Source organism: Lepus europaeus, chromosome 5, assembly GCF_033115175.1.
Source record: "Lepus europaeus isolate LE1 chromosome 5, mLepTim1.pri, whole genome shotgun sequence".
Classification (NCBI taxonomy): domain Eukaryota; kingdom Metazoa; phylum Chordata; class Mammalia; order Lagomorpha; family Leporidae; genus Lepus; species Lepus europaeus.
The window spans coordinates 132363672-132387936 of record NC_084831.1 but is presented as its reverse complement, the minus strand read 5'-3'; the positions used below and the strand labels follow the sequence as shown (position 1 = coordinate 132387936).

The following is a 24265-nucleotide window of genomic DNA, read 5'->3' as shown; positions in this document are numbered from 1 at the left end:
GAAAAAGTTTACTCCTGCACAGAGAGAGAGAGAACTCATGACAGAGCCACACTCCAGCCATATATTTGGAAGCCAGTCCTTTGGAACATCTTCTGATTTGAGCTCTTGCCCACAATTTCCTTTGTACACCGGATTATGCTCCTGATGAGCTGGCCCCATATGAAAAGACTTAACGTGGGGCTGATGTCCCCCAGAGGGCAGAATTATCCCATCTGCAGCAGACACCTGTGCCTTCAGGTTTCCAAAAGGGCGGAGACAACCCCACAGGCTCCCATGAAAGGAGAGGCAGAAGACAAAGGAGGAGCAGGAGCGGACTTCTCCGGCTTCAGCTCCACGGCTTTGTCTCCCGGCACTCTCTAGCCCTGGCCCGCTCTGCCCTGACCTTACCTACATGTTCCTGTGGGTCCTGTTTTTAGAAAGAAGCAAGAGAAATATGTTGAAGGGAGAAGAGAAGGAAGAGCCGGAAAAGTTGAGCAGGCGTCAACTAGCACCTGATCCTGGTTGCTACCTGTCCGTAGCCAGTATTCTACTACTTGAAGAGCAGATTGGAGATTGTGTTTCCTCGAGAGACATGGGTCATGCCTTTCACTCTTGGCAGGAATTCGCCTTTAACCGTCAGAGCTCTCTCCTGCATAATCTCAATCTTGCTCCTTGTTCGGCTTCATGGAATGGAGTCAGTTCTGCTTCCAGTATGAATTACACCTAAATTTACTATTTTTTGCATACTGAATCCTCAACACCATCAATAAGCAAAACAGATAAGTGATTCTGTCTTCCCTCTATAGAATTAATGTCTTTTTGTGAAAATAGAAGTTATATTTCTGAAGCCCTTAGAGAGCAACAAAAGAAAAGATTAAGAGTGTATCTGGATATTAAGTATCTGGTTCACTGATTCTCAAGCGGGCGTGACTTTGCCTCCCAGCAGGCATTTGGCAATGTTTAGCTACCTGTTTTTGGCTGTCACAACTCACGGCATGCTACAGCATGGAATAGGCAGAGACCGGGAGTAGGCTAACCATCATGCAAAAACACGGGGCAGCCCTCCCATACAAGGAACTACTTAGCTCCAAATGTCAATAGTGCTGAGCTTGTGAAATCCTGATGTTGACCAAAAGTCCATCTTACTCCTGGGTAAAGTCTGCTGTGAACAGCAGAGACCTTGGGGTCAGAGAACCCTGGCTCAGAGTTACAACATAACCTTAGGCCAGTGGGTGTCCGCGTTGTCTTAGCTGTGGAAGTGGAGGAGGGGGTATGACAGTGACATGGAAGTGCTCTTCTCCCACCTCTTCCCGTTCTGCACATCTCATTGCCAGCGTGTCATTCCTAATGTGAGGGAACCCTCTCCAGGAAATTCTGTGTGCCAGGGACTCCCACTAAACAGCTGATTTTCCTGCCACCCATTCCATAGGCAGAGGCTTTCACGGGCCATCTGTGAATTGGAATCCCGTTACTAATAAACTCGCATTTTCTCAATGGCACATGCGGTGTCTTGCTGCGGGTGGCCCTAATCAGCCCTGTGGCAATCTTCCTGCTGGTGGATTTGAGGGCATTCTGTCCCAGTACGCTGTCTTTGGTTGCTATGTTCTGGTTGCTGTTGGAAGCCCCATTTCTCAGTTAATTACAGGGCATTCACTGCATAAGCTAAATACAAGCCTGAGGTCGCACAGACCATCTGATGAAGGCTGGAGAGGTTTGGGGAACATCTAAGGCTCAGATTTGGATCTGGGTGGATGTGGGAAGTCTCCAGGTAGGATAACATTATGATCGATTGCCCAAGTTAGGACACTCTTGAGAGTGAAGTGGAGGGAGGGAAGAACTTTTAATAATGCATGGCAAGACAATGGGAGTGGACTGACACTGTCCAGGCACTCTGGTGTGGTGGTCACCCATTTTTATGGAGATGATGGACACCTTGTAGAGACTCCTGTTGATGGAACAGGAAACCCAGAAGGCTTGAGGGCACCTTAGCCTCAGCTTCCCTGCACCTGCTAACCCCTGCCTGCTGGCTGGCCTTTCATTCATGGGGACCTAGAAAGGCGCACATGGGTCTCCATCCATCAACTTGACACCGAGCACAAAGGGGCCCAGCAAAGAGAGAGTGGTTTGGTGTGATAGTACTCCACTGGAACATTTGCCCCAAGATTTCTGAACCTCCTGCAGGACGTTGGTGGCGGCTGTTCGCTGCCCTGCGTTAGGAGCGCCCCTGAGGTCTGGCAGGCGCCATTCCTGCCGCCGAGTCGCAGCGCGTCCCCTCCGCCCCACAGCCTTCTGCGCGCCTCGCCGTGCCTGCCTCACTTGTTGCTCCTCGCCGTGGGAGGACCTCGGCCTGCAATTAGCGTGCATTCCTGCCCGCTGCGGTTGCCGTGGTTACAGCCGCTGGGTCAGCCCGCGCCCATTGTCGGCAGCGGCGGCACCCGCGCCCGCCTGGGCAGGGGGAGGAGGCTTGGGGCCGGCAGCTCAGCCCCAGGAGAGAAAGAGGGGCCGCCCCTGAAAGCCGGTCGGGAGACATTTTCCTTCCAGGCCAGCTGCTGCTATTCAAGTGTGCAGGTTCGCGCTCACACTGGAGCTGTCCTGGGGACTGTGGGGTGGTTCTGATGAGATGACTCAGGCAAAGGATTGGGGTCCGAGCCATGGTTGGGGGGCAGTACAAGGATCCCACAGTCCAAGATCTGCCAAGCTGTGAGGCCCTCCGTGTGTGCTGCCTGAGCCCCCTGAGCCCCCGGAGACCACCAAAGTCTTTTTACTTTAAGGAAAGTAGCCTTTGTTGGATCAGTGCAGCTTGGCTGTTGCAGCCAATTGGAGAGTGAACCAGTGGATAGAAGACCTCTCTCTGCCTTTCCTTCTCTCTCTGTGTAACTCCGACTTTCAAATAAATAAATACATCTTTTAAAAAAAAAAGAAAAGAAAAAGAAAATACTGGAATAGAAATGAGTAGACCCCAGTTCTCTTCCTTGCTATTAGTCAGCTCTGGGACTTTGGTTAAGATTTTTTTTTAAAAAGGATTTATTTATTTATTTGAAAGTTAGAGTTACAGAGAGAGAAGGAGAGACATTGAGAGATCTTCCATCCACTGGTTCACTCCCCAGCTGGCCACATTGGCTGGGGCCAGGCCAAAGCCAGGAGCCAGGAGCTTCTTTTCCTGGTTCTCCCAAGCACTTGGGCCACCTGCTACTGCTTTCCCAGGCCATTATCAGAAAGCTGGATTGGAAGAGGAGCAGCCAGGACATGAACCGGCACCCATATGGGATGCTGGCATCGCAGGTGGCAGCTTTACCCGATATACCACAATGCTGGACCCAAGATTTTTATTTTAAAGTTGTATTTATTTGAAAGACAGAGTTGCAGATAGAGAAGGAGAGACACAGAGAGGGATCTTCCACCCTCCGATGGCCACAAGAGCCAGGAACCAGGAGTTTCATCCAGGTCTCCCAGGTGCATCCAGGGGCCCAAGCACTTGGGCCATCTTCTGCTGCCTTCCCAGCCGTTAGCAGGGATGTGGATCAGAAGACGAGCAGCCGGGACACAGACTGGTGCCCGTATCAATGCCAGTGTCTCAGGCAGCAGCTTCACCTGCTACGCCACAGCATCGGCCCCTGGGTGAGATCCTCAATGGCTCTGAGCCTTTGGTTCCTGAAAGCATGTGGTGGGGTGTGGACGAGATGACCTTTGTGATCCTTCCCGGCTGTAAAAATCGGATTCTGGAATATTCTGTGTTGAACAGAAGAAATCAGTGCCTCAGGCCAAGCCTATAATCACTGCCAAAAAGACTGAAGCATTTATTAACAGTTAATTGCAGATGGCCTAATACGAGTCATTTTATGGAGAGGATTCACTGTCAGAATTGCTCTCATCTAAGACTATCATTTAAAATGAACTAAAATGTAAAAGACACAAAGAGAAAAAGTAAACACACGTAATGCTTAAATACATAGTTTATAAATATACGTAAAAGAAAGGGAGGCTATATTCATGTTTGTGAAGGATAGTCATAAACTATATTGAATGCCTGGTTGCCATGGGAATATAGAATAAAAACATGGATGTACGTACCCTTAGGAAATTTCCAATCTATTTGGGAATGCAACTAGCCATAGAAACAAACTCTTAAAAGCATAGCCATAGAAACATCTTCACACTTAAAGGGGCCAGAGACATAGGAGAGAAATATTCTGGAAGAGTAGGAGCTGAGCAAACAGGGAGTGGATATGGTACATCCTTGAAGATGAGGGCATCTGAGGAAATCATGGAAACAAGGTGAAGCTGAGATGTGCACTAAACAGGAGGGAGAAGACAGGGACTGCAAGGAGGTGGGAAAGAAAGGCACTCCTCATTGCTCTAACAGACGGGACACATGCATAATGCATTGGCAAACTCCTGGAGGACTCCCTGCTAATAGGTTCAAGGACATGAATGGAGATAAGCGTGCTGCCAGCAGCGGTAACTGCTGGTGGATGAAGGTGGTGTTTGATCCCAGCTTTTCACAAGTTCTAGTGCAGTAGACAGTGTGCTTGTTGTCACGGGCTGATTGAGTAGCCAGATCTATGATTTGGAAACCAGTTTGTCCTAAATCTAGAACTTAGGCACCTGTCATTGAATGTCGAAGATTTGGGCTAATAATCAGAGCTTGGATCTAAGTTTTAAGAGTAGAAATAAACACAATTTTTAAAAAAGATTTATTTATTTTATTTGAAAGGCAGAGTTACAGAGAGGCAGAGGCAGACAGAGAGAGAGGGAGAGGTCTTCCACCTGCTGGCTCACTCCCCAGATGGTCGCAATGGCCAGAGCTGGGCTGATCTGAAGCCAGGAGCCAGGAGCTTCTTTCAGGTCTCCCACATGGTGCAGGAGCCCACGGACTTGGGCCATCTTATACTGCTTTCCCAGGCCATAGCAGAGATCTGGGTTGGAAGTGGAGCAGCTGGGACTCGAAGCGGCACCAATATGGGATGCTGGCACTACAGGCGGTAGCTTTACCCGCTATGCCACAGTGCCAGCCCCACAAACACAATGTTTTTGATCAGAATTTTTAGTATCTATTGTACCTCTGTAATGACTTCCTTAAAAATACCCTAGCCTGTGATTTTCACCTCACACAGGGTGTGGGCGTGGGGCGGTTCTTCCATTCCCTTACATGGCAACATGACATTTGGGGGTGTTCCAATGACTGAAGCATGCTCCTGGCATGGAACCCCGAGTCCAGGGCTGCTAAATGTTCTGCAGTACACAGCACAGTGCTGGATGAGCGGCTGGTTTCTTCGTATTTTTACTACTGAGCCTACTTCCATCTGGGATAGAAGGCACTATAATGAGCAATGAATCAGAAGTCTAAGCAGAAGCCCAGCCTACCAAACAATCAGGAGTTGTTACTGGAAACACTGAAAAAAATCTTGGTGGGTGGGTGAAGAGCTGGGGATGTCATGCATAGTCCTGGATGGGTTTCCACCCTGCTGGCAAAGGCACACATACAGGGCTCATTGCAGCTGGTAGTTATGTGCTGTAATGAAGACGTTCAGATCCAGAGGAGACATTTGTACTGAGCTCAGTCAGAACCTCTGTTGGAACCTTGTAGTCTGTGCATGGTAAGGAGGGGAACGAAACAGTTTAGAAATTCTGCCTTGAAGGGCCTAGCCTACTAAGAAAAGAGTATCACTCCTAGCAGCTTGGGGACATGTCAGCAGGACATGGTTGGTTATAAAATGTGCAAAGATGATGCTCTGAATACTACAAGTGGGAAAGCAGGCAGGGACTGCCTCTCCAGGGAAAAGCCCTAAGACTGGGTGACACTTGTTGTCAAAAATGCAAAGAGGGTTGATGCAAACAGACGTGGCAGGAAGAATGTCCTTCAACTCTAGTGGGTCTTTTGACACCAAAGCAAATAACTAAAGCTGAGCCCTTAGACTCGTTTTCTTGGACAAGGTGCATGGGCATAGGCTCAACTGTGAACCACCTAAGCCTCTCAGAGGCCCATCTCTTGTTCTTTTCTGTCTCCACCTGGCACAATACCATTTCTTTGTTTAATGAATGAACGAATGAATCAGGGAGGGAGGGAAGGAGGCAGAGATCGGAGACATTCAAGAAGCGAGCTAGTTCCCTGGAATATGTACAGAGAGGTCAGATGAGGATAACTTGAAGGAGGCAATGGTAGAAAACAGTTGAAATAGAAAATTATATAGGCAATATAAATATAAATAAATAAATATATTTATTTATGTTTTATTCACAGTGGATATTTCTACCCTGAACATTCAACCCAAAGTGTGTGAACGTGTTTGGCTCTGGAGTTTGTGACAGTTTGGAATGGAACTGTGCATGTACAAACTATTAGTATGCCTGATTCATTCGATCTATTCATGTGGAAATTTCTTAAAAGTAATGGAATCTGCAAGGTTTGGGGAAAATTCCGAGTGCTTACATGAAAACTGAGCTGTGGTTTGCAAAGAATATGGCTTTCTATTTGCAGCCTTTCCTCAGAAGTTAAAGTAACTCTGTAACAGCCACTCCTACACGGAATCCTACAAGAATAACAGTGACCACGTGGGGTGGTAAAGGACTCCTGAAATCAGGAGTGTATATACTGTGATTGTCTAGACACTAAGATCAGACCTTCATTAGATGTGATAGAAGAAAAGATGGCACGTTTCTAACCTGCAATAGCATTTTGGAGGAATTTTTAGGGAGAAGCTGGAAGCAAAAGATTTTCAGAACTATAGGATTCCAGTGTGAATCCAATTTTTAAAATGCCTTTAGTGGCAGTGAAATTTAAGTCATGATAATGTAAAAGCTGGAGAGCTTTGCACTGTCTCTGCTGTTGACATGATGTAGTAGTGCTTTCTGTTGTCCCCAAACTCTCACTGTGTTCTGAATTCCGGAGACATTTAACTTCACCTACTTTACCTCCAGAGTCTGTCACTCATGCCACCCTGGGACAACACCACCCGGGTGCATTATGGGAAGCCTTCACCTTCTTCTGAAGCATCAGCTGTTGGCTGTGGCTCCAGGGAGAAGGAGAGGCTTGATGGGCGGATATCTTCCTGCTGCAGTGACAGACCTTGTGACTCTCCTGTCCACATTTCTGATGACACCCTCTCCTTAGTTTAATGTTTTTGATCACAACAGTTTGAAAGTCAAAGTAAAAACGAAAGCCTCATTCCAGCTCCCCAGAAATAAGGTGGCTAACAATTTGATGTGTTCTACTGTTGTTTTTAATTTTAATTTGAACATGGGTGCCTACAGCTTATATTCACCGTCACCTTGTGTGCAGAAGCAATGTCAAAGCAACACTAAGGAAATCTGACAGCCTGGGGAAAGCACAGCTTTTGTGTTTTAGTCACCCATAAATATCTCTGTGTGTTTATATCCTTCAAGGTTGCAAAGTCATCATCTCTGGGCTCCATACCACTCACAGGCATATTTTGTATGATTTTTCCAGTATTTTTAAAAACAAACAGGGGCTGGCATTTGGTACAATATTAAGATGCCAGTTGGAACACCTGCATCGCACGTTGGAGTACCTCAGTTTAAGACCTGGCTCCACTCCTGACTTTAGCTTCCTGCTCATGTGCACCCTGGGAGACAGCAGGTGATGGCTCAAGTGCTTGGGTCCCTGCCACCCACATGGGAGACCTGGATTAAGTTCCTGCACTTGGCTTTGGGCTGACCCAGTCCCAGCTGTTACAGGCATTTGAGAAGTGACCCAGTAGGTAGGAGATCTCTCTCTCTCTCTCTCTCTCTCTCTCTCTGCCTTTCAAATAAATAAATAAGTACAAATAAAAATAAGTTAATTCATTGCCAGTTTTTAAAATTAATGGATTTGGCATACAATGTGAGGTCTAGTGAATCTTGTATAATAGAATGTCCTGCAACCAACACATTCCCAAGGGACAGGTGGCAGAGGCCAGGAGTGAGAAGTATCAGCCTCCTAGAAATCGTGCCATTTGCCACACCCTCAGCTGTTGCCTCTTGTATCACATCTGGCCAACTGTACCCATCGGCATTCCTTGCTGGTCCATAGAGACATCTGAGTTTACAACTCCAATAATTGAAGTCATCCGATTTGAGAGCTAAAAATGATATAGGTAGCCTGATCACATAATTAACTGCCCAAACTAAGACACTGAGAGTGAAAAGGATCCACCTAAAATTGTACCAACACCACAGGCATAAACCAGGACAGTGCCAAACAAAGATAGATAGATAGATAGGTGTGTCTATCTATCTATCTAAACATATATACATACATTATCCCTATTTATAGAGCAAGCACTTCATTCAACACTTTCATTTTACTATAAGAAAACCGAAAGTTAGAAATAGGAAGACATTTGCCTGAAGTAGTCACTAAGTGAATTATGACAGAGCTGCCCACAGTACCCTAGCTCCTAGTCTACTGTTTTTCCCACAAAATATGCTCTGTGTAATAGATATGAGCACCATATCCTCCTTGAATATATGGACTTTTTTTTGTGGTTCATAATTATCACACAGTTAATTTCTCCTGAGCGAGCCTATGCAATGGTGGCTTATATCGTCATTATCATTTCTATTATGAATCCAATTAAAGATCTGGACTGTAGCACACTCAGAGAAGTTTAAAACATTGGTGGGCTTGAGAACTAGAGAGTAAACACAGGCTTCTCACTTTACTGGATACAAGAAGAGATATATTTAGCAATGCTAATTGCCCAGATTGGGGAAAGAAACCCATAACAAGTACACACAATGAAAACCGACCATTAAGTAAGTATCTGGTAACCAGCTTGCTAAAGACATTATACACTGATTTTTTGATCATTGGCTATTGACAGGTCTGCAAGATATATTCAAGATCCCAAATTCCCAAATCTTTGTGCAGCTGTCCATTGCCTTGCCTTGCTCTATTGCTAATATTTGTGCTGAGAACTCTCCAGAAGAGATCAGTGCATGCTGTTAATAACTTTCTTGGGCTTTGGCCCCAAATCCGTGGCTGGATCCTAGAGTACTCCTACCCTGTGAGCCATAGGGACACCTCGTAACCCTTGGTGAAGGCTTGGGCCAAGGACTAGCCTGGGAAGTCTCCCTCAGGACACCTTTTCCCGTTACCCCACTTGGTTCTTTCTTGTTCTTCCAAGGATCCCTTCCAGGAGCAGAGCTGTGTCAGCAGAAGGGGGGAAGATGTTACGGCCAATGCCTACAACAGAGCTGGCCTAAGTCGCCCACTTCAAACTCCCCTTCCCTTGGAGTAAACTCTGGTCCCAATTACCTTTCCAAATGTGAGACATCATCCACACAGGAGATGTGTCCAGGACACACGTTGCCACACTGGCCTAATAGAGTTGAAGAGATCCAAGGAAAACTAAAATGAGCACCTAGTCACCAGTATCTTTGTCCCCAGCATCCTCCCCTAGTGTCCTGCAGGAGCCTCCTTTTCTTTGACTTTCATCAGAGTTTCTTTGTGTGAGGTGCCTTGATGGAGAAGGGGGACCAATGGTGACCTCTAAGCTCAAGATGGAAAACTCACACATGAGCAACCTTGTCTCTAGTGTACCTCAATAAACCTTATGAACCCCATCAGTATAAGGGAAACAGATCCCTAGAGCAAGGCTGTCCAATAGCAACATGTAGTAACTATGCCCTTGAAATGATAATATTTTAGTGATATTGATATAAGTTTTAAAAAAGTTTTAAATGAATCTTGTCTGTTGTTTTTTAATTTTAAAATGTAATTACGAGAAAAGCTAAAATGATCCCTTTGCTTGCCTTATACTTCTACTAGACAGCACTGCTGGGGAGGTGCACGACATGCATCTAAACAGCAGAATTCAGGGGTTTGGCTGCTGCAGTTACCTTTTGCCACCGCAAGTCTGAAGGGATGGGAGTTTGAACAGTTGTTTCCTGGTGCGACTAACTAGTTCATTAGCAAGGCTTCGGTGTGGAAGACATGGCACATGGGCTTCTAGAAGTTCATAACAGGATCTCCTTGCTAGAACAGGGTGAAAGCATTTTAGCACATCCTGCTATAAATAAGACGAGTTTTAAAAAAGGACTACTCTCCTCCCTCATGTTCCATCATCTTGCTTCCTGCACGGCTCCTTGCTTCTAGCGTCCCCTGAGGGCACCTGTTCTGACACCAATCTTTAAGCTTCCATGCCATATTGTGCAGAAGGCACTTGGGTCCATACAGTGCCAGCTGTGGGTGCCATATGGCAAAGCCATACCATGTACATATGCACAGAACATTTCTGAAGCCAAAAGGAGTATAGAAGAATGTGTTTCTAATCCAGCTTTATCTTTTCCTTGCTTTTGAAAATTTTAATCATTGAAATCTCTTTGGGCCATAAATAGAACCATGTAGTAAGATTAAAAAAAAAACCTTTTTTTGAGTTAAAACCAAGCATGTACTTTAGTTTTTCTATGGACATGGGACTGTGTACTGATCTATGAAAATGTAGATGGAACATTTGGATACAGATGGGTTTAACTTCCCAATGAGGTGTATGGGAAAGGACATAAAAATGAATGGAGAGGGCGTGTGTCAGTCTGTTTGAGCAGAGTTCGTCACTGAAGCAGAGATTTCCTTCTCCTACAAGTAGCTGGAGAGAAAATTCTGCCTCAGAGACAGAGTTTGTTGGGAGGAATGCCAAAGAAGCTCCTTCTCTTGACTGACCCCGACCTTGATGTGCCTCTCACACCACAAAGCGCACGGACCTGTGGCCCCACGTGGGGACGGTACCAATTGGAGCTGGGCTTCAGGCTGTGTTTCCCTTTGCAGTAACCTCTCTCCTTCTTCTTTTCTTTCCACCTCTTCTAGGCAGGACAGGGCTGCTTGCTGATCTCTTGCCCAGTTTTGCTGTGGAGATTATGCCAGGTATTCAGTCATTTAACTCTTTATTTGCTTAGTTTGCTCTCATTCCATCTGTCTCGCTTCTGCATTAGTGGCTAACTGCATGTTTAATTTATGTGCACATCTGTGTGTGTATATATATCTATGATCTTCTCCAGGATGAACTAAACCCACTGGAAGAGCCTTTAAATGGTATCCCTTCTGTTACTAGACCCTGAAAGAGTAAGGATAATTAAAGTTGGCTGAGATGCTGGAGTCCGAGTCCTTCAGCGTCAAGCATGCAGGCTCTTTGGCAGTCTCCAGATCTCAATATCTCAGCTGGATCCAGACAGCCATAAGTATTCTTAACAGTGTCATTGTTTACTTGCATTCCATATTCCCCTTACTTACGTGTTTACTCACCCATTATTATACAATCATGTTATCCTATGCCTTTTATAACATTATTAAACATTAAAAAAAAAAAAACCTTAAGCAAACTAAGCATCTCTCCTCCCTTGAAAAATACACAATTACAGATCCCTATTACTTTGCATACAACTTCAGGAGCTTGATTGGCACATAAATCCCTAGAGGTTCATGATCATATGTCAAGGACACCTGCAGCAAGTCCACATCTCTTTCTACATAGCTTCAGTTGAACACACCAGTGTACATGAGCCTGTGTCAGTTTAGTGCATTACCTCAGTCCACCACTAAAGAAGGCTCGGGCAGAAGGAAGGATGAACCATGGGAGAGGACGTGTGCATGCTCAAGGAGTAGGGAACGGCGTGATCCCATCTGGCTTTGGAGGGCTTCTGCCAGAATCTTGAGAGTTGCCTAATAGCAGCAGCTATGCAGTATCACTGGCCATTGGTTTTGGCTCGATTGAAGTTGTAAGAAACATCCAGTCTTCACAGCTGAGCTAATTATTCTTCCGTGAATTCCTCTGGTCTTTCCCCAAACGAAGGCATTGTTCTTACTGATGTTACTCCCAAGGACACAAACAGCTATTTCTTTGTAAGCATTTCTTCATCACACAAAATAACGCTACACTGAAATGTTTCAAACAAGATGTTCTATCTCCCAGATGCAAGAAAAAGTTACTGTATTTTTCATATCTGGCCCTCCATGCCTGAATTTCCTTCCCTTTTGACTCCAAGAATTCTCTCACAGATAATATTCTTTTGTTTTGTAGGCGCCACTCCATACAGCTCATCTAAATCTCAGGACTCACAGCTGTCTCAGGCTACATTCTGTTGATTATGTTACTGTGAAGGCCAAGGTCAAGGCTTTCTGCTATCTATTGTCTTCAGCGTGCATGCTCACCAGACCATTCCAGCAGGGCTCAGGCCTTCTCATTCCCTCCCTGAAGAGACTGACCTGGTTATTTTGCGTGAATCTCAGAAGGATAAGTGAGGAGGGACATTCAGGAATAGGTTGTCTGTTTTCTCTCCCTGTTCTTATTTGCCTTCTAAACAAAGGTTGAATAATTTCACCATGATTATGAAACTATATATAAGATGTCTTGCTTTCAATGGAATGTTCATTTAATTGAAGAGATACTTAACAGCCAAAATTTTTTTAAGATTTATTTTTTATTTATTTGAAATAATTACAGAGAGAGGTAGAGAGAGAGAGAGGTCTTCCATCATTGGTTCACTCCCCAAATGGCTGCACCAGCTGGAGCTGAGTTGATCTGAAGCCAGGATCCCAGAGTTTCTTCCAAGTCTCCATGTGGGTGCAGAGGCCCAAGCACTTGGGCCATCCTCCACTGCTTTCCCAGGCACATTAGCAGGGAGCTGGATTGGAAGTGGAGCAGCTGGGACTAGAACCGGCACCCACATGGAGTGCTGGTGCTGCAGGCTCGGCTTTAACCCACTACACCACAGCACTGGTCCCTAACAGCCAAAAGTTAAGAAAAACAATCTGCACTTGAGTGTCAAACTTGATGTTTGTTACACGGCCTTCAACCAAAATGAGTCACTCTATTCTCTCAAAGGAAAGCCTGGCTCGCTCCAGTCTGCCCAGGTCTCTGGGGGAAGTCAGGTCTGTTAGCCAAGTCCTAATAGCAAAATACGCAGATAAGTCACCTGGGGGCCATTTTTACCTAGGCCAAGTAGAATTTGTTTCCTTTCTCTTAATCCTTTGGATGGGCAAATGAAATAGAATTCATGTTCAGCCTCTGGCAGAGCTGTGAAAATAGCAGCAGTGAACAAACATCCCCATCAATACACGTGTCAGCCTTGCCGTTTGTCAAAGCTGTGAGCCACTTAGCCTTTGGCTGTGCTGGTTCTCTGGTGTGGTCAGCTTGAGTGTGATCAAACCAAGCCCATTCTCTGGGGACAGCAACAGTGTCTTCTTTGAGACTGTGTTTTTGCTAGGGAGAAAAAAAAAATCCTGGGTGGTCGTCCAGATATAAGCAGAAGGTTTGGGTCTCAGCACTGGTGCTGAGTCCAGGAAAGCTGTTCTAGAGGCAATGAACAGGGAAAGGAGATGCATGCATAAGGGCCCTGAACCACCAAGAATGGGCTTCATTTGGGCCATACAGACTCAGAAACTTTTTTTTCTCATCAGAATTTATACCATTATGGACAAGATTAACTTGGGTAAACATGCTACATATTCATAGAACGCACCATTGCATAACCCGGCAGGCAAGGCCCCCCTCCACCCTCCACCCCAGCCAGGAGTCTTTGCGCTCTTGTCCCATCCTTAGTCTGACACTAAAATCGATTAAGTAAACCCTTTCCCCAGTAGGAGAACCTGACGCTCCCTCATTGCTCTGTGCCAGTCATTCTGTACACCCAGTGGGGTGTAGGTAACCTTCTTCCCTCTATGCCATGCTCTAGCCCTGGGGGTGGGGGAGGGGGGCTCTGCACTTCTCACTCTGAGCTCCTCTCGGGTTTGGGGGCTCTTTTCCCCATTCATGTCTCCAGGCTCCTCACACTCGCCTCCTTCCACAGGGGAGACACCCATCAGAGTGTGCCCTGCCCGTGTGGGTGGCCATCTCGAATGTGCGTTTCTTTGTGTGTCCCTGCAGAGTGGGTGTTTGTCGGCCTGGTGATCCTGGGAATCTTCCTCTTCTTCGTGCTGGTGGGCATCTGCTGGTGCCAGTGCTGCCCTCACAGCTGCTGCTGCTACGTCCGCTGCCCGTGCTGCCCAGAGTCCTGCTGCTGCCCTCAGGCCTGTGAGTGACGTGCCCAGTGGGGAGATGTGGACTGACCAAAAGGAATGCCACCTTTCATCTGACAGCTGTGTGCCCCGAGTTCTTCCTCCACCTCCTTCCCTTCCACCCAAGGAGCTGAGCCGATCTCCCCTGCTGGGAGCCCCGGCTTCAGAGATGACCATGCTTGTCTGGCTCCTCACCTGCATGCACTTCTCTATGTGTTTTATCCACACCTGTCACCCATGCATTTGGAACACTCATTGACTCTACTGATGAAAGGAAGGGTGGGCAGGTTCTGGATGGTGAGGTTGTGGAGTAAGGCTGTGCCCACTCCTCGGGAGGAAAGGGGGCCTTCTCTGGGCATCCCCCTCCCATGCAGAACCACGCCTCCCCCCCCAGCCCGTTTTTTCTGTGAACAGAGCATGCAAACTGCAGCCTTTGATGTCACAGATGAGTTTTCTTTGCTCACATGACGGGACGGGGCCACTGGTCCTCTTGTTGGGTATCACAGTCTTCCATTACTGGCCCAGCCCATGCAGCCATGAAATGTGGCCTGCCCCCCGCCATAAACCAGGCACATCTTGGAAGAGAGAGGCACACTGCGTATGTTTGGCATCTTCAGGATTAGCCTCTAGAAGCAGTCGTTTGCTCTGCTTTTGCCATCTCAGAGCATGGGCCGTGTGCAAGCCCATTGGTTGCTTCCCTCCCCTAGAAGAGATCCTCCTGGGAACAGCCCTGGGCAGCCCCTGTGGGAGGCCCCCTGCCAAGGGGCGGAGGCAGCCTCCCCACGGTGAGGTTAGGAGCAGGCTGCTGCTGTCACCAGCGGTGCTGCTGTGACAGCTCCCAGAACGGCTTAATTGCTCAGATGCCAGGTACTAAACACTGTAATTCCTATGTCACTGCCTTTCAGCAGATCTGGAAGAATCCAAGGGAGTGGGGGAGGGTGGCTCTGAGGAATCACTCTGGTCCCTGGGATGCACACGCACACACACACACATCAGGAGCTCCCTTAGGCACATCCCCAGGGATTTTTGTTATGAGGGTTGTGGAGGGTGGGACGACATAATCTCTCTCGCTCTTCATCTCCCTCCACAGTGTATGAAGCAGGGAAGGCAGCAAAGGCCGGGTACCCTCCCTCTGTCGCCGGTGTCCCCGGCCCTTACTCCATCCCCTCTGTCCCTTTGGGAGGAGCCCCCTCATCTGGCATGCTGATGGACAAGCCGCATCCACCTCCCCTGGCACCAAGTGACTCCACTGGAGGAAGCCACAGTGGTAATTCGTAGTTGCAGACTGCACGGCCTCGTGCTCTTCTTGGGCCACCGCTCTGGTTCTTTGCTGATAGGTACAATCGATTCTGGGATGCATCTTTGGAAAGGGGTTATCTCCATCCAGAAAAGGGATCCTTCCAGCTCTATCAGCTACTTTTTGGAGTGTGTGCCAGGCTTCCAAGGCCTGCAGGACACTGCCGAACCTTGCTTTTTTTGCCAAGATCTTCAATGACTAAAACTATAGGGAAAAGAGCCAGGTACACCATGAATGTTGATCATTCAGTTAATAAAGATTGTGTCTTCCTACTTAGGTGCAGGAATGTACTAGATACCATGACGGACAGCCAGATTATAGGGTGTAGCTTCTCCAGCAAGAGGAACAACTTAGCCAGGGAGAGAGAATGGGCCTTTCGAAAGACAACTAGAGGCTGAGGGGTCTGGTACTTGAAGTTCAATGCAGAAAGGGCTGCAGTGGTTTCAAGGACTTCAGGGAGGGGATGAGATGGGAGCTGGCCCTGGAGGAACAGGTAGGGCTGAGGAAGACGGGGGATGCTGAGCACGGCACACAGGAAGGCCAGTGTGGTGAAGGCCAGAGCCGGGAGAATGGAGTGAGCATGAGCAGTGTCCAGGTGAAGAAGGTGAAGGACAGACTGGGGACAGCCCTGAAACCCTTCCTAAGGAGCTGGGGCTTGGTGGGAGTGCTGCAGGCAGACCCCTGAGAAGAGAGATGGCAGAGGATGGAGCCAGAGGCCACAGCTAAGATGTGACTGACGTGGCCTGGTGTACAACATGAGTGTCGGGATGCTGGTGGAGACAGCGGAGTTGAAATGCGTGGGTAAATCTGAGAGGTAAGAGACAAACGAGACATTCAGCTCCATGATGACCCCAAGTGGTCCAGCTGTGCAGATGAGACAGGGAATTGTTAGGGAGAGCCGGTTTGCGGGGAAGATGCGTTTTATTTGGAGCATGATGAATTGGCAGCCATCCTCAGGGGTGTGGCATTGAGGTTCAAGGGCAGGTAGGGTAGAGTTTTTCTGGAGTTGTGCACATAGTAGATTTAGAAAGTGAATTTTTTAATAAATATTTAGTTGAGAGGTAGTTACTGAGAGAGGGAGAGGCAGAGAGAGAAAGGTCTTCCATCTGCTAGTTCACTCCCCAAATGGTCTCAAAGGCTGGAGCTGCACCGATCCAAAGCCAGGAGCCAGGAGCTTCTTCAAGGTCTCCCATGTGGGTGCAGGGGCCTAAGCACTTGGTTCATCTTCTACTGCTTTCCCAGGCCATAGCAGAGAGCTGGATCGGCAGTGGAGCATCCAGTACTCAAATTGGCACCCATATGGGATGTCAGAGCTGCAGGCGGATACTTAACCTACTATGCCACAGAGTCGGCCCCTAGAAAGTGATTTTTAAACCCTAGATGTGGGTGAGCCAGTAGGGTTGGTTAAAACAGACATCTCTCCCCTGGAAGTATCTGGACTGCCGTCAGTGAGGGGTGGGAAGGGCCTCTAGCCCTCTTAATGAACTGCCCACGCCTGGCTGTGGAAGGAGTGGCTCTCCTCCATGAGTAATTGGTATTTGTGCTTTTCTCTCCCTGGAACTATTAGTAGAATTCTGACGTCTGAGACTGAGACTGAGTCACAGAGCGAGAAGTAAAAGTTAATGATTAAGGACACAAAGGGAACTGGGGAGATAAACGGGCACAGTCCATCTCCCTGGAGGAGGGAGTGGGCAAGCGAGACATGAATGAAACCCATCTCACACTTCGATTCTGCTGCTTTCTCCTTTTTCTCATCATCTTCCTACCTCCTTCTCACTGGAACCCTTTCTCCTGGCTTTGTATTTAGTGGATTCCCATAATAAAATGATCCTTATTTATAGAAACACATCCTATCTCCTGGATGCAGTCTTTTTTTCCAATTCTGCTTTTTGTGGTCCACTGACTTTGGACCCTTCCCACAGTACTGACCAATTGCAATCAGAAGTGCCTTTAAAAATAAGAGGAAAAAAACAGACTAATGCATTATTTCACATAACACAAAATCCCAAGGTAGGGTGGCTTGGGTTTGGTTAAGCAGACAGATCACGTGGTCTCACTGAAGGACCTTGCTTGTTCCATCTTTGTTCTGTCATCCTGACCACATCCTTTGTCCCCCTTGGCTGGCTCCCTTTCTGATTCCCCCCCCCCCCCCAACTGCTGCAGTTCTGGGTATGAAATATATTCATTGTGTGTTTTCTCCTTGTGCTGCTTTTCTCAAGAGGAAAACTTTTTTTTTTCCCATCTGGCAGACTTCTTCTTGAGGCTTTATTAGCAAGGATTGTGGCCTATGCTCATTCCTAAACTAGACTGGCCTGAACTAATTATGACTCCCCTCTTTGGCTTAAATAGCTGTTCACCTTGGAAGTGAACAAATGAGGGCCATGTTGAAGAAAACGGGAAAGATGGTGGCCAGTGTTGACCATAGCTAGTAGGGCCCATGTCGTTGGCTGGTGGAGTCAGAACTGGGTTCTTTGTGGCTCCTATTGGGCACATTTCTGTACCATGGTCCCGCAGGCAGTGTTCATGGTTCTCGTCTAGTCCTCCTTTAAGGAGGGTGGCTTAGGCCAATATTCCATGTAGATGATTCTCTAAAGAATGCTAAAAGCATTAAGAAACGCTGATGTATAAAAATGTAAATTTAGCCTATTTTATATTTATATGCTACTTCAATTTCAGAGTAATCATCTAGCAACAGTAATTTTTCAGATTACATTGGCACACAATACTCTTTTGAACGCTCTTTGTAGTTGAAAAGGCTCCTTTGATGAACTGTGTATAGTGCAGCCAGTTGTTTGCTGAATAGGAGAGAGAAAAAGCACCCTGATTCCTTCTCCCATTCTTCCTGGCAGCGACCTGGCACCTTCTCTGTGGCAGGGAAAGAAGTCTCCTCCCACACCCCTCTGGCTCCATTCCCTTCGGCTTCATCCAGAGTCCTGTCCTCTGCGCTGTGGGGCCGCACCTCACTCCATTCCCCTCTCACGTCGTCAACCTGTCTTTAGTGCCTCTTCCTCTCAGCATCCAAACAGGCCCTGAGTACAACAACAATTTACAAAAACCGTGCAGTCCTCCGGTGTCGCTCCTTCGTCCTTTTCTCCTTTGCAAGCCAAACCTTTGAAGGAGTGCTGAACATGTGATGTCTCTGTTTCCTCTGCTCTAACTCCTCCCCCTAAGTTCCATCCTACGACTGCTTACATCACTCTCCAGACCAGCCCTCGCCAAGACTGCGTGCTTGCTAAACGTAATGGATGCTTTTAGTCCTTACATCTCATTTCACAAAAGTAGCTGCCACCCCAACGCCCTCATCTTTCTTGCCATTCTCAGCACTTTACTTTGTAATTTATGCTACTGGGTGTTGTTCTGTGTACCTCCAGATGCTGCTGTTCTTGTTTTGTCCAAAGTTCTCTGCCTGTGAAATCTTATCTACTCCCTTGGCTCCAGCCATCACCTATACGCTGGACACTCATGGGCATTCTCTCTCACTGCTCTTTAGCCTCTGTGACTGTGTTCCCACTGCCTTGTGGACACACACACACCTGGATATCTTGCAGGCCTCTCCAGCACCTCTGTCCCTAGGAAATCAAACTAATCTTGTTGGTTTTCCACCTCCAACCAGCTTCTGCATTCCTTGTCTCCAGAAGGCCTCCTTGTCCACCTAGTAGCCCAGACCAGAAGCGGGGACCTCAGCCTGGTCCCTTCTTCCTCACTTCCCCCATCCAGTTGTCACCAAGTCCTTGAGCCTGTAGCTCAGAATAACCTTGCGGTCGCACACTTTCCTGCCTTGCTGCTACAGCAATGCTAGTCCTTCTTGCCATCACCTCCCACCTCACTTAATGCAATGATCTCCCACCTGGCCTCTCCACATCTGCTCTTCTTTGCTCTCATTCATTTTATTTCAATCTCCTTGGCCTCCACTAATCCTTTGTGTGAAGGAATTGAGTAGGCAAGTAGGGTTGTGAAATGTCATTTTCAAAATTAATAAGGATGTGTGTCTATCTCTCTCTATATAGGTCTACTGTATGTATACAGATATGCAAATTTTAAGAATCACATCTCCCACAACTGAGCTGCTGTCACCCTGGGGGTGGAATCTGGCAGCTGTTCCATCATCCATAAACAGCCTTGCTTAGCTCATTAAGACAGGACAGGAAGAACAACGCTTTACCCATGGGTATCTGGCTCTGAGCTGTCTTTTTGCAAGTTTTACCAGTTGAATTTTGGCTATAAAGGGGAAATTAGCTGAAAAAATAATTGAGCCTTGATTAGGCCAAAGCTGTTAGTTTAAATCCTTTTACAGGAAGAATTTCTGAAAATATAGTTTGGCATCAAAATGGATATCCCAGTATCTACTCTCCAGTAAAACCAAAGTTGGTAGGGCTAACAAATTAGAGGAAATGGAGTATGAAGAGCCACACAAACCAAAGGACTTGGGCCAGACTGAACTTGAAAACTGATAAAAATCATCCATTGACTCTAAACTGAAAATCCCCAGGAAAAAAGCCATTTTCCAAATCTGCTGGACTTTTGCCAATACTCCAGTATATTTCTTATGAAAATATCACCACATATCTGAGAATTATCTGATTTTCAGACAAACAGCAGATAAAAATCAATCTGACATCATGTTGTATGTTTTCAAATCAAGAAAAAATTCATTGAATGCCTACAAATTTTCCTATCCTCCAGGAATTTATAGTCTAGCAGGATGGTTGCGGGGGCTCATGAATGGAAATAAAATGAGTAAGAAATACAAGGCAGTATATGGGAAAGACTGTTCAAGATGTAAGCCCAGGAAGGAAAATCTCATTTCGTGGAGAGGAAGGATCAAGAAGGCTTGCCTGGTGTTTGACATGTTCCCGAGTGCATGTGTGACACAGAGCCAGATCTTCCCAGGATGAAAAGAATATGAGAATACTTTAAAACCTGGTTTTGTGGCGCAGCTGGTTAAGCCTCCTTTTGTGGTGCCAGCATCCCATGTGGGCACTGGTTCTTATCCTAGCAGCTTCACTTCCCATCCAGCTCCCTGCTAATGTGCCCCTGCCACACCCCTGGGAGACCTAGATGAAGTTCAGTTGCTTGGCTTTGGCTGGCCCAGCTCCAGCCATTGTGGATATTTAGGGAGTGAACAAGTGGAAGAGCTCTCTGTCTCTGCCTCTCCCTCTCTCTCTAACTCTGCCTTGCAAATAAAAAAAAATCTTTTTAAAAAATGACATTCATGGGAAAATGTACTTAAAAGATAAGTTTAATTTTGTGACAACATTTTGGAAATCCACACACAGTTTTTTCATGATATGGATTTTCCATGAACTTTCTGGAGATCCCTGGTACTCTGGAGTGCTGCACAATTGAATTTGTTACCATTTAAAAAAAAAAAAGTTCAAAACTTTTAAAGGGAGAATTGCCTAGATTTTTAGCCGTTTGAACCAAAGGATGATGCTCCCAAAGTCTAAAGATCAGTACTTTTACTCCCTCTTTTTTGACACATTGGAGGAATTTAGATTTCTGAAGCCATGGGGTGCTTTGATGGAGAAGTCAAATCTGAAAGTGTACGGTACAATGGAGAGGAGTCTCTGATGACAGCAAAGCTGTCATCTCCATTTGAGGCTGTAAATAGCTTAAGATTTCCAGGGACCTCATAACCAATGCATTAACAACCAAATCTGTATCGTAATGAGGAGTGTAATTTTCTATAATGACACAGAAAACCTAAGCTCCAGTCCAAATTGCTGGTGACCAAGGATCCTTCAGCTGGTGCTCAGAGTAATGGCCAACTCTCACCACCAGGGGGCAGCTCGTACACTGTTTCACAGAGTGACAGACCCTGCCTCCCATGACCTCTGACAGGTTACCCTAATAGTGCTTCACATACTAAAAACACCTAGATAAAGCCAAGGCTGCAGGTGGAGCAGGTCCCTTCCCTCATGCCTACACACATGCGAACTTTCTTTACTTAAAAAAGAACCATCAGGAAGAAAGGGCACAAAAGTTACCTAAATCTTGCTGCTTCCTCAGGCTACCATTAGAGCCTTTCTCTTCCTGGTCAAAATTCTTCAATAAGTCACCCACATGGCCTCACCTGCCATACATTGTAATCCCTTGTAAAACAGCTTCTATTCCCAGCTTCCCATTTATTCATTCATACACACCTGTTTTGTATGTCTACAATGTGCCAGGCTCTATGCTAGGTGCTGGGGATAGAGGTGAACTGAGAGATCTAGTCCCCTGTCCTTGGGAAACTACTGGAAATCCTCTTTGTAGAGACCAGTAACCCCGCCCCCGGTCCCAGGCTGGCTGCAAGTTAACAAACATCAGGTGTCCACTATGGTCAAGCACAGTGCTAGGCACATGCAGACCTAGAATGATAAGGATTCTCTCCCATCTAGAATCTTTGAGACAACTGGTCATATAAGCAAATAGCCTGAAAAAACTAGAATACAGTAAGGACCATAGTAGAAATTCAAACTAAATGATTCGTACCTTAGGAGACAGAACTTTTCTTACTATGAGAACCAAAGACAATCCTCTGAATGAAGTAATGACCCAATGAAGTTGACCCAATGCCCAGTTCCCAGCTTCCCAGCCTGGGCGTCTCCATCAGGCGTAACTGCCTCAGCACAGACACAGCAGTTCCGTGGGATAATTGCCTTTTAATTGAACTGTCTGTACTACTCTGTACACACCTCTGCAGGCATAGGTGAATGTGTAACTTGATAAATAAGATCTTTTCTGCTAATAATTGCTTCTACATAAGGATTATGGAGCTAACCTCTGGGAGAAGGTGCCACTAAAAATGGTGTGCCGACATTCATTCATATTTTTCCAAGTAATTCCACAATTTCAGATGAATGTGGACTACCCAGTATGTTCGTGTATAGAAAAACCAATGCACCTGCCAATTAGTGCGTGGGCAACTTCTCTCTTCAATGCCTAGGTTGTGCCTAGAGTGCTGTGCAATTTTATACTTTAATCTCCCATGTAAACACCTTGTGTGGGGGGCCTTGTTCACAGCCAGGTTACATGTCCAGGCATGAGAAGTCAGGGTTTTCTTTGAATGCACAACTAGTCACGTGTTTTCATTATAGTATTTGCTCTACTTTGGGGACAGGAAGTGTTGAGTTGGATTACTCACTTCCATCCTGCTGTGTGGTCCTACCTTCAGGAAGATAGGACCATGCCATGGATCCTACAACCCATGGCACACCTGTGAGCATTTCCTGCTCTGGGTCTTACTCTGGTCTTCCTTATTTAACTCCTCTTCCTACCTCTCCTCTTAGACTCCAGAGAGGCAAGATGTACTAATGCAGTTGAGTTTCAATCAGACTGCGTGGTTCCAGCCCCAGTGCTGCCAAATTATTCCTGGGCAAGTTATGACGGCCCTCTGAGCCAGAGTTTTCTCAACCATAAAATGTAGCTGATAGCAGTACTTAGGTGACTGCGAGGAACACGGGTCTGTGTAAAGCACTTGGCATAGCACCTAACACATTTTCAGTGCCCAGTGAGTGTTGTCTAATTAATGTCCTCACTCCATCCCATCATTCCCTTCTCTCGTTTTTGTTTTTCTTATGTCTGTGCAGTATACCTGCTGGTGTCTGATGACCCTTGTGACTGGAATTGGGCTCGACTGATCTTAATGCAACATGGGGCTTAAACAGCCTTGACAACATGAGTGACATTTGTGCTGACAATATGAGGGATGGGATGTTGGAGATGATATTACCTTTCCTGCTCTAGTTTTTTTTTTTTTTTATTAAGCCCTGAAAACAACACCTGCTTGCAACCACACAGCATTAGGTTGAATTAATCATGTCTAAAATATGGTATTCCTTTTCCTAAAAGGGAAATGCTAAAAAAAAAAATATGAAACCATGATCAGAAACCCATGTATTTTGCATCTTGCTAGGTACTACTGTGTATAGGGTCTAGAATCTAATATTAGTTTAGTTTAAGGGATTTTTGCACCACCTCCCAGGCAACTAGAAGCATTCGGGTCACCTTTGTCAGGATCCCTAATGCCTGGGTACCTGTTTTAAAGCTACCTGTGCTCACCCCAAGTGAAGACAGCATTACACTGCAGAGTGACATGAGCTCCTTTCTTAGTGTGGGCATATTCCTCCAATGGAACCCAAGGGCTTTGAGAAGATGAGCTTTAAGTGGAACTGCAGGTCAAAGATAGGAAGTGGAGGTTAACGACTCAAAATGTACTGCATGGACTTGTGCTAGGTCCTCCATTTCAATGACACCATCTGCAAGGGGCTATCAGATGCAGTCCCATGTGTATAGATGTAGATTTTTATTTCCAAAAGGGTTGTGAGAATTGGGACCGCCCTCAGCTCACCTTCTTGTACTTTCCTCAACAGTTCGCAAAGGGTACCGGATCCAGGCTGATAAGGAGAGAGATTCGATGAAGGTCCTGTACTACGTGGAGAAGGAGCTGGCTCAGTTTGATCCAGCCAGAAGGATGCGAGGCAGATGTAAGCATCTGGTAGTTCTACGAGACCTGTGCATGCTGCAGGGGTTCACGGGGAAAGGGGGTTGGGGCGTTACCAAGCTTGGGCAGCTGCGAGCTCACAGGAGAGCTGGTGACACCAGGAGGACAGTAGCTGCCAGTCTGCAGAGGAGAGACAAAGGGGCTTCTGGTGTGAAGAGTAGAGCATCGTGCATGCCCTTGGTGTATGCAGTATCTCTCCAGGGGCAGTCGGTGTTGCTGGAGCTATGGGATCCTGGAGTTTGAAATATCTCCTACTGCTCCCTTTGGAAGCTTGATTAGTTTTTTCCCAACGTAAAGGGCCCTGAGAATTGAACAGTCCAGCTGCTGCGTTGCTCATGGGGGCCTCAAGGAAAGTCAAAGAACCAGTCTGGCGGTGACTCTGGGGAAAGGCAGCTGCCATTCCTGAGTTGCCCAACAGCAGAGATTGAGGGGGTGAGCAAAGAGGCTGCTCCTTTTGTCAAAAGAACTTTTTAATTACTAAGCTTGTAGGTAGCAGGGCCCCAACCCTTAACTC

General features: G+C 46.6%; 1 protein-coding gene across 3 annotated transcripts in view; it reads left to right on the top strand.

The window, feature by feature from the left end:
• The window catches only part of ILDR2 (immunoglobulin like domain containing receptor 2), a 63243-nt gene that overhangs the window by 29811 nt on the left and 9167 nt on the right, over positions 1-24265 (top strand). The window contains exons 4-7 of one of the 3 annotated variants that reach the window (XM_062192674.1): positions 10784-10840; positions 13839-13985; positions 15060-15236; positions 23621-23734. In XM_062192674.1, the coding sequence (XP_062048658.1) occupies positions 10784-10840; positions 13839-13985; positions 15060-15236; positions 23621-23734 (495 nt within the window). The remainder of the gene's footprint in view (positions 1-10783; positions 10841-13838; positions 13986-15059; positions 15237-23620; positions 23735-24265) is intronic. The other 2 variants (XM_062192675.1, XM_062192676.1) reach the window with 2 other exon arrangements.